The 16,239-nt window shown below is 38.8% G+C and overlaps 1 protein-coding gene across 1 annotated transcript; it reads right to left on the minus strand.

Annotated features, from left to right (window-relative positions):
- Window positions 1–1,005: 1,005 nt before the first annotated feature.
- Window positions 1,006–12,518, minus strand: gsna (gelsolin a). Its single transcript, XM_079486389.1, has 16 exons — window positions 12,365–12,518; window positions 8,296–8,493; window positions 8,020–8,174; window positions 7,409–7,570; window positions 7,178–7,327; window positions 7,015–7,104; window positions 6,803–6,935; window positions 6,415–6,719; window positions 6,186–6,319; window positions 5,940–6,030; window positions 4,352–4,522; window positions 4,107–4,281; window positions 3,851–3,972; window positions 3,653–3,730; window positions 3,499–3,559; window positions 1,006–2,977 (listed from the first exon to the last, which is right to left on the minus strand). The coding sequence occupies exons 2-16, from the start codon at window positions 8,486–8,488 to the stop codon at window positions 2,808–2,810; spliced, it is 2,190 nt and encodes a 729-aa protein (XP_079342515.1). The 5' UTR covers window positions 8,489–8,493; window positions 12,365–12,518; the 3' UTR covers window positions 1,006–2,807.
- Window positions 12,519–16,239: the final 3,721 nt, after the last annotated feature.

Genomic DNA, 16,239 nt, shown 5'->3' on the forward strand with positions numbered 1-16,239 from the left:
GTTTGATGAAGCCGCATATACTCTGACGTATGATCTGTAGATGTTTTTAGTAAAGAATGAAAGGAATGCGTAGCTTTTATTTCTGTCTCACATAGACAAGTTCAAAGATCTTGGGTCATGCATTGCTTGGAAATTACAGCAATTCAAACCTTTTGGTTGATAATTTATCTCTTGATCTTATGAATGTATATGTGTGTGTTTCACGCATGCATAACCTAATCCATCTATTTGCCAAATAGGTCAGAAAACATACAAGTGTATATTTAGATAGTATCCGTTGTCAAGACATCAGCTGACAGCAGTGCTTTGTGCCGACCAGTTTTTCTCGCCGATAACCTTTATTAATGCCGTCTATCAATATAAAGCCTTAAGCCATATATTTAGATTGTTAAAACAATATTTACAGGTTTACACAAACCTTTTTTTTAACCAGGGTCTAGCGTTTATATACATTTTTTATGACCTCATTTTCATATTTAATCAGGACTTAAGATCTTATTTCAGATCATTGTTTGGCTCACACTTTAATATGTAATCTAATCTTCATAATCACAATGCAGTGGTTAAACAATGAAGACAGAACAGGTGCTTGTAATGAGTGTATTTGCTGCTTCAATATCAGAGGATAGAATCACATATTCTGCTTATTAAAGATGTGAATCTGGTTAAATGCTGCCTGTGAGCACAAACGGAAAAAAGTGGTAAAGGTTATTCAGATATTTGTATCTGTCTATTACTAATCATATTCTGTATTCAATGTTTAACTGCTATCTGTTTTTCTGTTCACTCACATTATAATATTGTATTATAACATTGTTTTTCCGTGCACTGCACGTGTGTGCATATCATATAGCATCGTTTTTAAATGTCCCATGTCCTTTAGTAGATTAAAGCATTACTATTATTTCAAGACATTTAAAAGCATAAATTCTTTACCAGAGTTATTATCTCAGAATGCTGTTATTAAGACTGTTTAATGAATCATAAAATAACACCCTGGAAACTCATTTGGGGTTGTGGTTCTTTATTTTACTACTTGTAAAACCATTTCCACGTTTTTCAGTACATTACAATATGCACGGCAAAAGCAACAGTATCTGGAAATATGTGTTTTTTGCTAAACATATTGCACATAATGGGGTCTGCATTGAGGAGAATGGCTTGCATTGCTCTAGCCAGTGAACCTACCCTCATTTGTTAACAATCATCTACATAAATAGACATCAGTCAGTTTTAACACTGCATAGGATATGTTGACCAATGCTAAGATTTGTCAACTTCAACTTTCTGAAACTGATGATGGATTAAGCCTAGTCATACATTCAAATCGCAAATCAACAAGTGAAATTAAAATGACACTATGGATTAGATTGAAGGCAGAATTGCATAATTTTCGCAGCTCCCCCTGCAGGATATGATGTGTCGTTGTTTACAGTGGGATGATCTATGTTTAGAATGGAATACTAATATGCTTGCTGAATACTGTACAATACACACTTCATACTGCCCGCTATATTTCTGTCTCACGTATAATATAATAGATACAACAATTCTATAGCATACTGTTTGTTTGTATTTTGGTGCGCATGTAAACAACAAATCCCTTCATCCAAAATATAAAAAATGGAAATGAATTAAGACACTTCAGGTTACTGTTGCTAGCAAAACCTGCTCCATTCAAAAGTTGAAAACAAATAAACACAGGATCCCCTTGACCACATTACTAATGCTAGGAAGCACGTTTTATTTGCTTGCTTTTGAAAATGACTAAAAAAAAAATCTGATTAATTTTACATGAAAAAGTTAACGTTAATGCAAGGAACCTGGCCGACCTGTACACTATGACAAACAATTTCCTTTATGTGTAGTTTATGGCCGATAGTTAACTGCTAGTTGTATAATGAACAAAGTTAGCTAGCATAGCCTATGCGTTCCAAAGTTAACGCTAGGTGAAAAATAACCTTTCTCCCCAGTTTCTGATTTGGGCATACATGAGATATTTTTAGAAACATACCCAAATCCTAATCCACACCAACAACAGACAGTAGTTGTTTTTTTATCTTAAGAGTTATGAAGTGAAACGCTAGAATTTTGATTATCGTTTCTGTTCAGTCTGCTCGTTTTATGCCGTGATGTTGGCGCAAATGGGGTCTAAAGACCGTTTCATCAGACGTGCGTGCGCATGACCCCCAGTTAACTTCCGGTTTGTGTTTGGCTAGTGTCTCATTGTTGAATGGGTCCTGTATTCGTTCGCATTTAAACAAAACGTATGGTACATTGACATTTAGCAGTTGAGCTTGGTATCGCAGTCTAAATTCAAAATATTGGAGTGACAAGTTTAGCCAAGTAACGGTGCTTCTCGGTTTCTTATGCTTGTTATCAGAAATAATCTATAGGTACTCTATTGTTTGTGAATGTGTACCGGAAGTTAAATTGGGGTCGAGAAAGTACGCATGTTCAGTAACGTTTGTTTACGTTGTTAAGATGAAACCGTCAATAACGATAACCATGTGTGTTGTCATCTGATGCACTTCATTGGAATCGGGTGTACGAACCAGATCAATGCAAAAGCTTTGTACAGTTTAAATTAACATTAAAGTAACATTGCCGAGTGCAGGCGACAAATGCGTTTAAATATAAAGCAACTAGGTAAAGAATTAATAAAGTTGAATCAGTAAGGTGCCTTAAAAAAAATTGCCCTTTTATAAGGATCCAGGACCATCTTTCGTTATTTAGATGGTGTTGATTCTAAAGGCAATTTTGACCAGCTTGCAAGGCAGTATAGCTGAAGGGTCAGAAGTGAAGGTTTACAGCTCAAGCTCAGCCATGGCTCTTTCCAGGGGGTCGGTGGTCCAGTAATCGTGGTCCCAGCCCAGAAACCAGCCTGTGAAAGTGGGCGGTTCAAAGCCCTGTTTGATCTTCACGATGGGTGTGCGTGGGTCACGGTTGGCTGGGTCAGACTCAATGTATCGGGCAGCTGTAGAGAAATGATAATGACGGGTTAGGGTTTAAACCTTGTATGATTTTCATGTTTCATGTCATCTTCTGGCTGGCTGACTGGCTGCATAGGTCATCTGCCGATGGAGGGCAGGAAGTGATTTTCTCCATAGGAATTCACTAGAATGTTTTGTATCGTTTTTGACTGTTCAATTTGATCAAACCATTAAAGGTGTTTTTGTGCAGATAATTAAAGACATGAAAACAGAGGAGGCATTCTGTCTGAATAGCCCCTAAGAATACTCTTACGTTAAGCTTGTTACTCATTAAAGTTCATCATAAGGAAACCACATAACGTGACTCACAGCAGCGACAAACTGGGCTTACCTGGTAGTTGTTTAGGTTGTTAAACATAGGTACTTTGAGTTTGTGACAGTGAATTAGATGGAGGAAAATCACTTGCTCATCCAGCCCAGCCTTGAGCGTCATAAAAACCATCTGACTGCACAAGACCTGTCTTAAACAGTTTCTGTTTTAACATATATGTTGTAAAAGTCTCACCTGAAGTCATAGCTTCAGTCTTCTCCTCCTCATGAGCCTCATTACCAATCCAAACAAACACCTAAAACACATAAAGACTCATTAAATTGCTGATCATTGATGATGCATCCAATTCACAGGTGTATTACAAGAAAATGCAAAAGAGTCAACTCACCTGGTCCCAGGTATCAAGGATCATGACATCATCTGTCGCCAGGTCTTCTTGGGTCATCTCTCCAGGCACCTCCTCAATCTGACAGCCACACATCCATATCAGTTTATTATCAAAACACACAGCTCATACGCAATCTTAAAAATAAATCAACCAATTGTTTTAGATTCATCAAATCTAAAGCCATGTGCTTTTTCTCACAATGAAGTTGCCGGTTTTGTTAGAGCAGGCAAACAGTCTTGGCGGGTGGGCATCCATCTTATCCTTCAGCCTGGCTGACGTGCGGTAGTCTGCTTTTCCTCCCAGAGAGTTCCAGAAGCCGTCTGCAAAAATACAGCGCAGAAATGTATTCTTATGAGTCAAAACCGTAATGGTCACACTGTATTGAGAAGAACATTTTGAAATTGTGTGACTTATGGTTTACAGAAGTTAAAAATGAGTCTAAAAATGTCTTTACTGTTTTCTCCCCCTTCATTCATAGTTGAGGGTGAAACTCCAAGAATGTCACACAGCTGCTTTGCCCCATGTTTCTCTGTATCGTTGGCTCCACGTCCCACCCACAAGAAAGAACCGTCTGGGGTCACCAGGACGAAAGCATCATTGGAGTTCAGATTGGTAGACTCTGCATCAACCTAAAAGTGAAAACAGCTCCGATTTAGCAAAGTTTGCACTTCACTTGGAGAAAAATGTTAAGATACTGACCTCCACAGCTCGCGTGCACCCTGCAGAGTTAGAGCGCACTTGGAACAGGCGCATCTCGGCTGGTGCCGTCTGACCACCTTCCCTGGAGGTGCCACCCTTGTGGACCACCATTGGCTTTCCTCCGAACAGACTCATCAGGTGAGCTGGTTCCTTACCCTGGACCACCCGTACCTGAAAAATACACACACTGTAGAATGAGGTCACGGTATTTTTGTTGTTTAGTTGGTAGATGCTTTCCAAATTAGGCAGACAAGTTTTGTGTCACGCTCTCATCCTCAAACATTTGTAATAATCGCACATTTAAATCTTTGACAAAGACTTCTGTATAAAACAATAAATTCAGTACGGTCTAATACTTTGCCCAATGTAACCTGCAGGTCCATGAAGAAAATCGGTTGAGCCACTGGTCTATATGACAAACAACAGTAAGTTTAAGGTTTGTAAGTAATTCCACAAGGTGGCAATGTTGAGCTTTCTATGAAAATGTTGGACTTATGCCAACCTTCCCATCATCCTTTGTGTCTGGAATAATGATAGTGTTTTTTTCCATGTTGCTCGCTGCTGAATTGTGTGGTAGTATTTAATGGAATGTTATTTAACATTTTTCCCTGAAACCTCACTTTAGTATGTGATGCTTGCTAGAAAAAGACATGCTTTCAGAAAAAGACATACTGGACCACAATTGAGATAAACATTATCTGGATGCTGTTTAGTGCACGGCACACATAATCTACTAGAGCTTGCAACATTAGATGTGCTTCCGTTACTTTTCAGATTTGAGTTTCTTCAGTTCTACAGCATGCATAGTACAGAGTAAAACGGCAATCTGAATGAATAAACTCTCAAAAATGCCAAGATGGAGCATTTCTGTTAAGTTTCCCATGCTGACTCCCAAAAGTAATCTGTCAATGTGGTTCAAACAGTTACTTGTGCACAGATGACAAAATATCAATGTATACACACAGATACACGTAGGCCTACACAAGTGGAGGAGGGTGCAGGGATAGAATATATCCGTGTACAGTCTTGCAAAAGATCACGATAGTCTTTGAACATATTAATCAGTCTAATTTAACACCAAGACACAAGTGGTATAACTGAGGCCTTAAAGGTACAGTTCACTCAAATAAAAATTCTCTCAATATGTTCCGTACAAATTTGTCATTGACATTTGTATCTGCTGTTTACCAAAAATAAAGACTGCATGTAAAAAAGGAATGAGGCACTGCAGCAGTCTGACTGTACATGGACATTCTATCTGGGAGTTTGGATACCTGAGTGGTGAAGGAAATGCCAGCCATCTCCAGGAGGATATTCAATTTAAATAAAGGACAGGAAGGAAAGACATAGAGGAGGAAGTTGATTTAGCAGATGTAAAAAACAAGGAATGATGTAAGTACAGGGTCAGAAGATTCGTAGTAATAGCATGGCTATGATGAGGTTACAGAAGTGAACCACATAACATGGCTAAAGTAAGCATGATGGAGCAAAAATGCTATGATTGTCCTACACAATAAATACAAATTCAGCTTGAAGTAACACACATATAGATGTGAATGTAACAGCAATATCAATTCAATAATGTTACCTGTACGGGTCCACCTCCAAGCTCATCGTCCAGCTGGGCCCCTAAAATGGCAGATGCCCCGATCTCATCTTGTGATGAATCCTTACCCTGCCTGCGACAGACATCATACATCAATCCTTAAAGAGCAGGATTATCTCATTGAATTTTTCTAATGACAAAACCTAGCATGTGTTCTATTGTGGGATAGATAAACTGATCCGGATAAAGTCTGACAGCAGGGGGCGTATGGGAGCGATTAAATCATACCAGATGTAGATAATGTGGCCTTGTCTGCCTCCGTGGCGATAACTGTACAGGATAATATAACTGTCTCCACCACAGAACTGGCCATAAGTAGAGGGGTCTACTGGAACCTTGTCTGAACCTTCGATACGCCAGATCTGTAGAGTAGCAGTTGACACAAGAATAAAACAGATGAACCTAGTTTCACATCTAAAGATGAGAGCCAATCAGAAGTTTCCATTCCCTTACTGACCTGTTTCTCTCCATTGCCATCATCGATCATGCCGTGCTGAGCAGCCATGGCCGGAGAATCATGCAGGGTGGAGGCGTCGAACGGCACCTTCTCAATCTTAGCGATGCTGTTGGAGACGTAAGCCACACCCAAGCCCTCCGTCTGCTCCAAATCACGCCAGTTTTTAAAGAACTGCTTGAATAGAGGAGTCTCGCCCATCTCTGGAAGAATCTGCACCTGCGTTTGCTTGGGGTAACCCATTTTCTTGATAAACTCATCAGCTGCCTTCATGGCAGCCTTTCGTTCCTCCATATTGGCATCTTTTCCTGTGAGGGGGACACCAGGATGATGTAAAAGTTCTCTGTTCAGAAGACACAGTCGTTGTGATTGAACATTTGCATTGGCCTACCTTTCCAAACAAAGATCCTGCCATCCGAGCCGTGGTCCAGGATGAAACAGTCGCTTGATTCCAGCGCGCTCTGGGAGAAGGGGTTCTCAGCGGCCACCAGTGCAATTGCCATGTTTCCACTGGCGTCCGACACCTAATGGACGAAAAACAGGTATTTAAACTGGGAATTAAACAGTTTGATGACTCGAAAGGTTGTATTGACATTGTGGTACCTTATAGAGTTTGGCCATCTTCCTATTGGAGGCGTCAGCATGGATGTCATCAGAAGCTCCTTCAGGCAGGTCTGGCTTTTCTCCAAGAACCTTTCAATACATAAATGAATGTTAAATGTATTTATTTTGAGCATTTCAAATCGTAAATGCGTAGATTGCTTACCTCCAACATCTTCTCTCGTTCCATTCCTTCATCGCAAACGTACACCCGGGCACGACCACTGCGTTCATTGTCACGAATGCCTTTCGCAAGCTGAGTAGCTTTTAGCTTCTCAAAGCGGTTGCTCTTTGAACCACACCACTGATAGATCTCCTGTAAGTCACACAAAGTAAACATGGTTACGATTTTTGTTTTTACAATTGTTATTATTATTATTATTCATATGATACTTACATTGCCCAAGTCCAGAATAAAGCAGTCTCCCTGGTTGAAGCTGTCCCAGGTGACTGGTACTTCTGTTGCCCTGACGACACGTCGACCTTTGACCTGCAGCACACGCTGCATTATAACTTCATTGGTGACCACATGCTTGAACCCAGAAGCAACTCCACCTTTCTAAAGAAAAAAGGTCTGTCTTTAAAGTGCATGCCTTGCAAACATTGAAAGTACATTTTATTGTGAATTTGATGGAGAAATGCACAATATTTATCTATTATGAATAAAACAGCCACTTTCACATTTGTTGTTATGCTTTTTAAGCAATATACACTCAATTATTAATATTACATCGACCGCATAACTGCACTGGAATTTTCAAAATGTTATGGTGTCATATTTTTGCAGCTACAACCTTTATATCCATCTTGTGGCACTATATACAGTAATTTTATATTAATGTACAAAGACTTTTCTTTAAAGATTATTTCATTCTTAATATTTTAATAGATTATGCTGTATTCTTCATATTTTACATTTTTGTCTTGCAAACTGTGGGGAGAGAGTCATTCCAAGCATGTTACTGCATGTTGTGCTGTGTAGCTTGAAATTGTACTTGGGTCACTCACCATGTACTGTATTCCTTTCTTAAAGTAGCCCAGGAAAGCTTTAGACTCATAGCCTTGCACTTCACGGTACTGGATGGGTTTTCCACCCAGATAGTCGTCCATCTGCACTGTGAAAATGGCAGCTGCACCACTCTCATCCTGTGTGCAGTAATCACCTGTCAATAAAAAAAAGGAGTTAATGCATAAAACCCAAATTATTGCTGGACCTCTCAAAAATATTGTGTTGGAGTGCTGAAACAAATGCAAATTCTCTTTTAAACAGGACTGTGCTCTTACCCAGCCAGAAGTGGAGATCATACTGTAAGTTGCCTGAACGTTGTTTGATAGTATTGAGGATCAGGTAGGCGTCTCCGGTGTAGAACCCTCCATAAAGGTTCTGAGGAACAGCCACCAAATCAAACTTCTCGATTCTCCACACCTGGAGCCCAGGCTCTTTGCCTGCACGCTCAAATTCAGGGTGGTACACCATGCTGTCTGCAAAAAGAGAGACGTGTAGTTTATATAGACCAATTTAGAAAAGAGACAAATGTGTAGTCATCAGTTCTGTGCGCTACAGGAGTGCCGTGATGGGAAGGATTAGAGTGATTTTAAGGGTTGTGGTCACCCAGGGGGGCCACTAGAACCCCATACAATCCTGTATTATTGTGGTATTTGGGGCATAAAGTACAAATCCCTGGGGGCTGAAGTATATACCCTGGCGGCATACCTGATTGAGAGTAAACTTTAAGCATTTTGCAAAACTTATGACGTAATACTCAAAGCATAAAATACATAATCATAAATAAAGTAAATGACCCATTTAAATTACATGGGATAGCTCACCCAAAAAAAATTATTTTGTCAAAAAATGTTCACCCTCCGTCAACTTCTGTATATGACTTTTCCTTCTGTCAAACACATAGAAAGTTATTTTGAGAAATGTCTCAGTAGTCTTCGGTCCATAAATTTAAGTTAGTGGGGTCCCATGTTACCAATTCTATAAAATATCTGGTTTTGTGTTCTGCAGAAGATAAAAAATCACAGAAGTTAACATGAGGGTGGAATGAATGATAAAATAATTAAAATTTTTGGTTGAACTGTGTTTACAGTTATCATTTTATAATCGCAATTGTCTCTCAAAATTCAATTCCTCCACATCTTATAACATTTTGTCCCTGAGTTTATTTCAATGCATTCTGGGATTGCCTAATCAATATCTTTTAAAACAGCTCTGCATTGGGAGCCTACAAAGTGATGATCTTTTAAATGTTGCTGGTTTTTAAATGGATCAATAGAGTGGAGTTTGTACACCCCCAAAGATTTTGTCTCACGTTGCAGACTTATCCCGATGAACAGGCCACTATAAAAATCCAGTGGCTGGGAGTTTCCCTCTGCGCTAATGGACAATTGTGTTGGATGCAGGAAAAAGGAAGAGCTGTGACTAACACTGTTAGAGTGACAGGGCCAACCGTGCACACAGTGTATACAGATTATTCATTATTTCATTTCACAGTCTTTCATGTACAAATTCCTGCATGTATTAGTGGCTGCCAAAAGTGTCCCCTAAGGCCTCTGAGAGGGTAACCTTGTCAGCTGTGCTTTCTGCCCACTTGTGGGGTGGGGACATAAAGTTTGGGATGTTTTAGAGATGAGTCATTCAGATCGGTCAGAAATTGTACGCTTTTCCACAGCCGTTCCTAAGAGGGGGAAAACTGGAATCCATCTTTAGGAAATGGTCTGTATTCACTAAGAGTAGGTCTGTGTTAGCTAATCATCATTTACACAATCTATATTCATTCAAACGTACTCTATACAGGTAACATGCGGTTTCCTGTGTTGCTTGGAGACCACAAAAGTTCTGGTTTGTGCTTCGTTAAAAACCACAGAAACCATAGAAACAAAAACTTAGTCATTGGTTCCAACGCCAAGCAATCTAAAAAAAAACCTTTCATTTTTATGAAAGGATGAGGAACACACGCACTTCCAAATATGGAGTTCTAATGTCAGGGTCTACAATGTCTACCAAGAGTGTCCTTGTCTACTAACCTGAATGCCTTGAATAAATATATAGCCTCGACATGTTTGCGAAAGATAATTTCATGAAAAGATTACAGTACTGCTGAATATTTAAGATGACCGCAACAACTTATTATGGTGAAATAAACTTACAAAGCCCTGCAGCTGTCATCGTGAATTCATTGACACTTTCTTTTTAGATCTAAACGCTGCTGCATGTGCTTCAAAATAAGGGGTTTATTTTGAGATCGATGGCATGCTAAGAGCTTGATAAAAAAGAAACAGATGTTTTGCTTTGAATTGCACTTCTTCACAATGCTCAGACTTTGGTCTATAACATTACTTCACACATTCCAAATACTTGTTGATGTATTCGAGGGCATAAGTGACATTTGTTTCTACTTGAAATGTTCTTAACAAACACCATCACATCTATCTGATAAGAATGTTATTTAAAATGGACATGCTAATGACATGCTGTTTCATGCTAATGACAAAACTCAGTCTGATCCTGGTTCCTTGTTTGTTGGTTGCATGAAATACTTCATACATAAGGGGCTGTGTACAGTATCTGAACTGAGCACGTCTGATATAATCTGATGCAGTAGCTGCCAATCTGCTAGCCCACAGGGGACTATAAATAGTCGAGGTCATGTGACATTTGCTTATGGGTAAAAAAAGGAGGGAGGATTGTTTCTGGGAAGTGCCTGTATACACTTTGAATATGCCTAAATACTGTGACATTGTTTTTTTCACTGTTCTTAGTGTTAGAACTAATTTGGCAAAGCTATACATTGGGATAGAGTCCATATACTGGTCGTAATTTTATTAAATTACCACTAAAAATTCAAATAAACTATGGTGAAATTACTTAAAAAAAACACATCTGCCACATCTTTTAGTGGCTTACTGAATTAGTACCTACTGTGCAAACTAATGTACTGTATTGATACAATCCTCATTTTGAAAAAAGAACCTGACAAATCTCTGTTTTCCATGGAGAAATCCTTGAATCTCTCAGGGTGATTCAGTTTTTCCCTCCAGGCATTGCTTAACACACCTGAAGCTCTTGAGATAACATCTCAGTATGGGCCCTATAAAGCTGGTTTATTCTGTGCTCTCGGCACAGACCAACCTCTGACTTCTGTGTTTAATAACTAGGGAGAAAACAGACTAAACACAGAGTACACTGTCTCAGCCTAGCGACAGAGAAAAATACTAGTGGACTGAGAAATGCAATTTAATATAGGGAGGAACACATGCAATAGGGTCAAAGTCTGACTTATCAAGGGTGTGAGACTGTTTGCTACAACCTATTTGCCACAAACAAAGTGTCAGACTCGAACACGCCAGTTGAGCGCATGCTGCCAGTAAAAGGAATCGAAAAACGTCAAACACTCAAACAAATCATAAAGAGCGAGCTTGTTGAAGGTTGTTCCAGTCTGTTTATCACCTTTGGGTTTCCTGAAGAGAATATATCATCTGCAGCACTTCCTCTTTAACTACAGCATCTTAACCACGAAGTCAATATTTGGTAAAGTAGGGTGTGTTGCTATGGCAACAGATGATAAATGCACACGGGGGCTGATGAGTAATCAAACGGGGAACCCATAACAAACAATGCTATAAGGTTCAACTGTATAAAAAGGATGTGGCCAAATACTTTATTTAAAGCAATAAATCACCTATTTCCAAGTCGCCCCGTGTGACTTCAATGTTTGAAAAAATCTAATGGTTTCCATAACAAGATCCATTATAAACCATCAGACGTTTACCAACAACATTTTGTTACGTAGGCTACTCCAAAAACATTTGATGGTGTTTAAGCAGTTCCCACCTCACAGATCTGACATCCCACCAGTACACATTACAAGTGGAGACCCACAAAAGATGTGTAGTTTCTATTTAACTATACAATTCCCATCATAACCATTAAATACAAATACTGTCATGGTTTTGTTAGTTATTGACGGATAAGTAACTGCTGCTGAGACAAGCTCTCACCATCAACTCCAAACATCATCAATAGTAGGTAACTTTTCTAAATGCATGTGGTCGCTGCAGACTGCGCACTTCCAAATATTCCAAATTACCGCATAATTGAGACGCATCCTGGAACTCAGGATTTAGAAATGTCCAAATATGGCTTTGTTTGTTGAGCAGAGCTTTGTCTGCAAATGCTGAATGTGTGTGTTTGAGTTCAGACTGTGCCATACCATCGAACGCGTGAATGGACACAACAGCTCAACATTGCACCACCTATATGATCGCGCAGAGACGCTCGTAGTTTATCTTTGCGGTAAAAATGTTATTTCGTTGCAAATAAGACGGTGAGATAGAGAAAACTTACCTTAGTATGATTGGAGTCTGGATACAGAGTTTGGATGACTGGATACGGTGGAGCAGAGTTACTTTGACAGCACTGTATCGTTATGACTGGACAGGACAACACCCATCTGATTCAGAGAGATTCCGCTGAAGTAAACCCCATCCAGGACCAGGCCAATCCAGGCATTTAAACCACTCCCCTGTATGAACCGAACAGGGCAAATCACTGCCACCTACTGCACCACGTGGAGACTACGCACAGTTGTTCCTACTGTTCATTTATTTCCTGTTTCACAAATGTATTGTGGCAACCACAGTTTTCAATCATAAAGTTGCTACTATGATTGTGACGGCAACGAAACCCACCACGATCACCAAAACAAACAGAAACGTCTCTTTAAAATAACAATACAACTAATATTATTAAATGTCCTATGTAGGAACATCAATGTGGTGTGGTTCATATTCTCTTGGGGAAGAAACAGTCAGCAGTTAACATTTTTTACATATTCAACACGTTTGAAATGCATATTTAATTGAGTTATAAATGTAACAAAATTGACATTCCATGATACCGCAGAGAGTTGCATGGTATGAAGGGACGTGATTCTATCTTGTCTATTTTCTTTTGCTAGAAGTATATCTGTAAAATGTGTTCATTAGAATGTGTGATGTTATGCTGAAACTTGCAAATATGTCCATGTAAATTTTATTTTTATTTTGAAATGGCGTCATCTTAAATGATTGTGATGATTTATTTACCCTTTCTTATAGAGATATTTTAGATTTGTGATGATTTTTCTGTGGTGAAAAGTTTATTTTTAAAACTCATTTTAAAAATATTTTATAAAATGTATAAGAAAAGAACAAATGCCTTTTTATAAATAATGCCTCTTGTGTGCCAATCCAAATAAAGAATTACCCTAACACACAGTGGCATTGTGGTTGGAATGTATACATTCGTATTGTAGATCGTACAGTTTGAGCCATATACATGACTGGATTTTTCCTTTACTGAACAACAAAGGGGGAAATTATATGAAAGTAACATTCTCATTTATCAGGATATTTTCCAATGTAGAGGTTTTCGAGATGTAGCACCTCAAAATGTCCCAAAGGTGGAATGAAGAGTACTGTGAAATATGCCAACTGTAGGGGTTAATAACTTTAAAATGCTACTGTAAAAATGTCTGCTTTTTGGCTAGGGGGAAGTCAAGGATACTGGGTATAACCCCTGTGTGGAACTTTTAACGCAGCCTTAAAGGTTTTCGAGATGTAGCACCTCAAAATGTCCCATAGGTGCAAAGGCCCATTGAAGAGTACTGTAAGATATGCCAAGTTCACAAGTCCATAACTTTAAAATGCTTTTTGGCTAGATGTTAGTCGCCAATACTGGGTATAACTCCAATGTAGAACTTCTGACGCACCCTCAAAGAAAGTCGAGATATGGCACCCCAAATTGTCCCAATAACCCCATAATGCTACAGTAAAACCGTCTGTTTTCTTGCATGACGGTAGACATCAAGACAAGGTATAACCTAGCTGTGGAACTTTTAACGCACCATCAAAGACGTACTTGTACAAAAACACATTTTCTGTACATACAAGAAGTGACGAAGTTTACATAAATCTATATACATGTAACTGCATAGCAGTAATATACGCAATGGCTTAGACCAACAAGAGTATAATAAATTATATAAGAGTGAATATTTGAATAAGCTTTATTTTCCAATCGTGCACACACAGACAAGCAACGTGTTGTGATTTCAGGAGCTCAGAATGAAAAAATACAGTATAGACAAACACAGGAAATGGAAAAAATAAATACATAAAATAAAAATAAAATACATCAATGATGAAAAATAATTAATTTACTATGTTTTTTACAAATATACACATAATTTACTTAATTATGCATAAACCGTATTGCATGCTCTTCACTAGAATATTGCACTTTCAAACTTGTAGGTACTTTTGGATATGATTATTATTCTTTGTGGAGATATCCTGCCTAAAAAAACTGTTCTATCAAAGTAATATAGAGAATGGTAAGGGGAGTGGGTAATGGAGGTTCCACGTGAAGTTCACGTTCATCTCAAGGGGCATTCAGCATGTCATGACTTAGACAGCAAGCAGCAGCCCATCCTCTGTGCACTCTCTCTCTCTCACACACATACGCACGCACACACACATACATACATACATACATACATACATACAGACAGACACGCCCACAGACAAACGCGCGGACACAAACACACACACACACACAAAGTTTTTATTTTAAAAACGTAAAAGAAGAGAAACGCGAGATGGTCCCTAAGATAAGCGTGAATAAGAAACTGGAAAAGCGGATGCTTCGCGTTTTTAAGGTGGAACGGAAAGCGTCAATAAGAAACTGCGAATAAGAAGCTGGATTCAGCCTCGTACGTAAGAGAAAGATCAACCCCCTAGAAAATCACACAGGTTTAAAATAGGGAGAGTCGATTACTTTTTTTACCTGACCTGACATTAACAGTCTGAGTTATCAGGATGCAATTTTCCTATTTCCCTTTTTTAAATTTAAGCGGGTAAAAGCAGAGAATTAGTTTTCGAGTCAAAAATAAAAATTGCACATTTTACACACGAATTAACTTTCTTTCATATGAAACACTTATAACGCTTATAGTAATATTCAGGGGCGTCACTCGGCCCTTTTTAGGGGGGCTTCAGCCCAGCCCCCCTAAAAATTATTTGATTAATTAATTTTTGATCGCTTCAGTCCCCTTTAAAAACTAATTTGTAACGGCGGCGCGCTGCGTCAAGTTTCGGCTCCTCCCCTGATCTGAGTCTGCATGGATTCAGTGCGTTTTTCAATCCGCAGGGGCGCCGAGCAGAGCGAACATCAGAGAGTACAAAGTGTGTGTGTGTGTGTGTGTGTGCGTGCGTGTGTGCGTGCGTGCGTGCGTGCGTGTGCGTGCGTGCGTGCGTGCGTGTGTGCGTGTGTGTGTGTGCTTGTGCGTGTGCGTGCGTGCGTGCGTGTGCATTTATTGATAGATTGCTATGATATGACATCTGCATCGGTGCAGTTCTTGTAATTGCAGTTTACATAATGTTACTGGACCAATACACGGTTCGGTTTCTCATCCAATACCAGTACGCCTTCGCTACAGTGTGGTAGTTGTTTTTTCTTCCAACAAAAATGAAGCGATTAACACCTATGAAAACATACTTTAGAAGACGATCATGATTTATTTTAATTTACTTTTTAAAATTTAAAACATATTATTGTGTATCTCGGCATTACATTGTGCAGCCATGTCCAGAAATGGTTAAATACACACATCATTGTCTGAAAGCAACAAATGGCACAGAGAGAGAAACATCATGTGGAGTTATTTTGTTTTGTAATATTAAATATTTTTTTGTATTAAGTAATAATGAATCATTAGTGTATCATGATACATTAGAGTAAGAGTAGAGCAAAGGGATTTGTGTTTTATTTTAAGTAATTGATTTATAGAAGTGGCAAATTGACAATTCATGTTGTTATTTTTAATAAATAGAAATAAATATAGAACAGATTAAACATATTTCCAATAGACAATTACATTAATACATGTTTTGTCTATATTCTTATACATACACCTCTCGAATATAATGAAATAGTGGATAGCAATAAGGTTAGTAGTAGGCTATACAAATACCCTAATAGTCAAATTATATTTTTTTAATCATACCCTTATTGGGGGCTGACCCCCCCTAAAATGAAAATCCTAGAATCGCCCCTGGTAATATTAACAACCGTCAGAATAAGAATTTGCATGTTTCCTGATTGTTGGTTTGAGGCCTGCTCGAGCAGGATTAATTTCTATTGAACACAGGGGAACCTTATCTGACAGTGTCTTTCTCAGT

The sequence above is a fragment of the Barbatula barbatula genome (genome assembly GCF_947034865.1).
Source record: "Barbatula barbatula genome assembly, chromosome: 22".
Classification (NCBI taxonomy): Eukaryota; Metazoa; Chordata; class Actinopteri; order Cypriniformes; family Nemacheilidae; genus Barbatula; species Barbatula barbatula.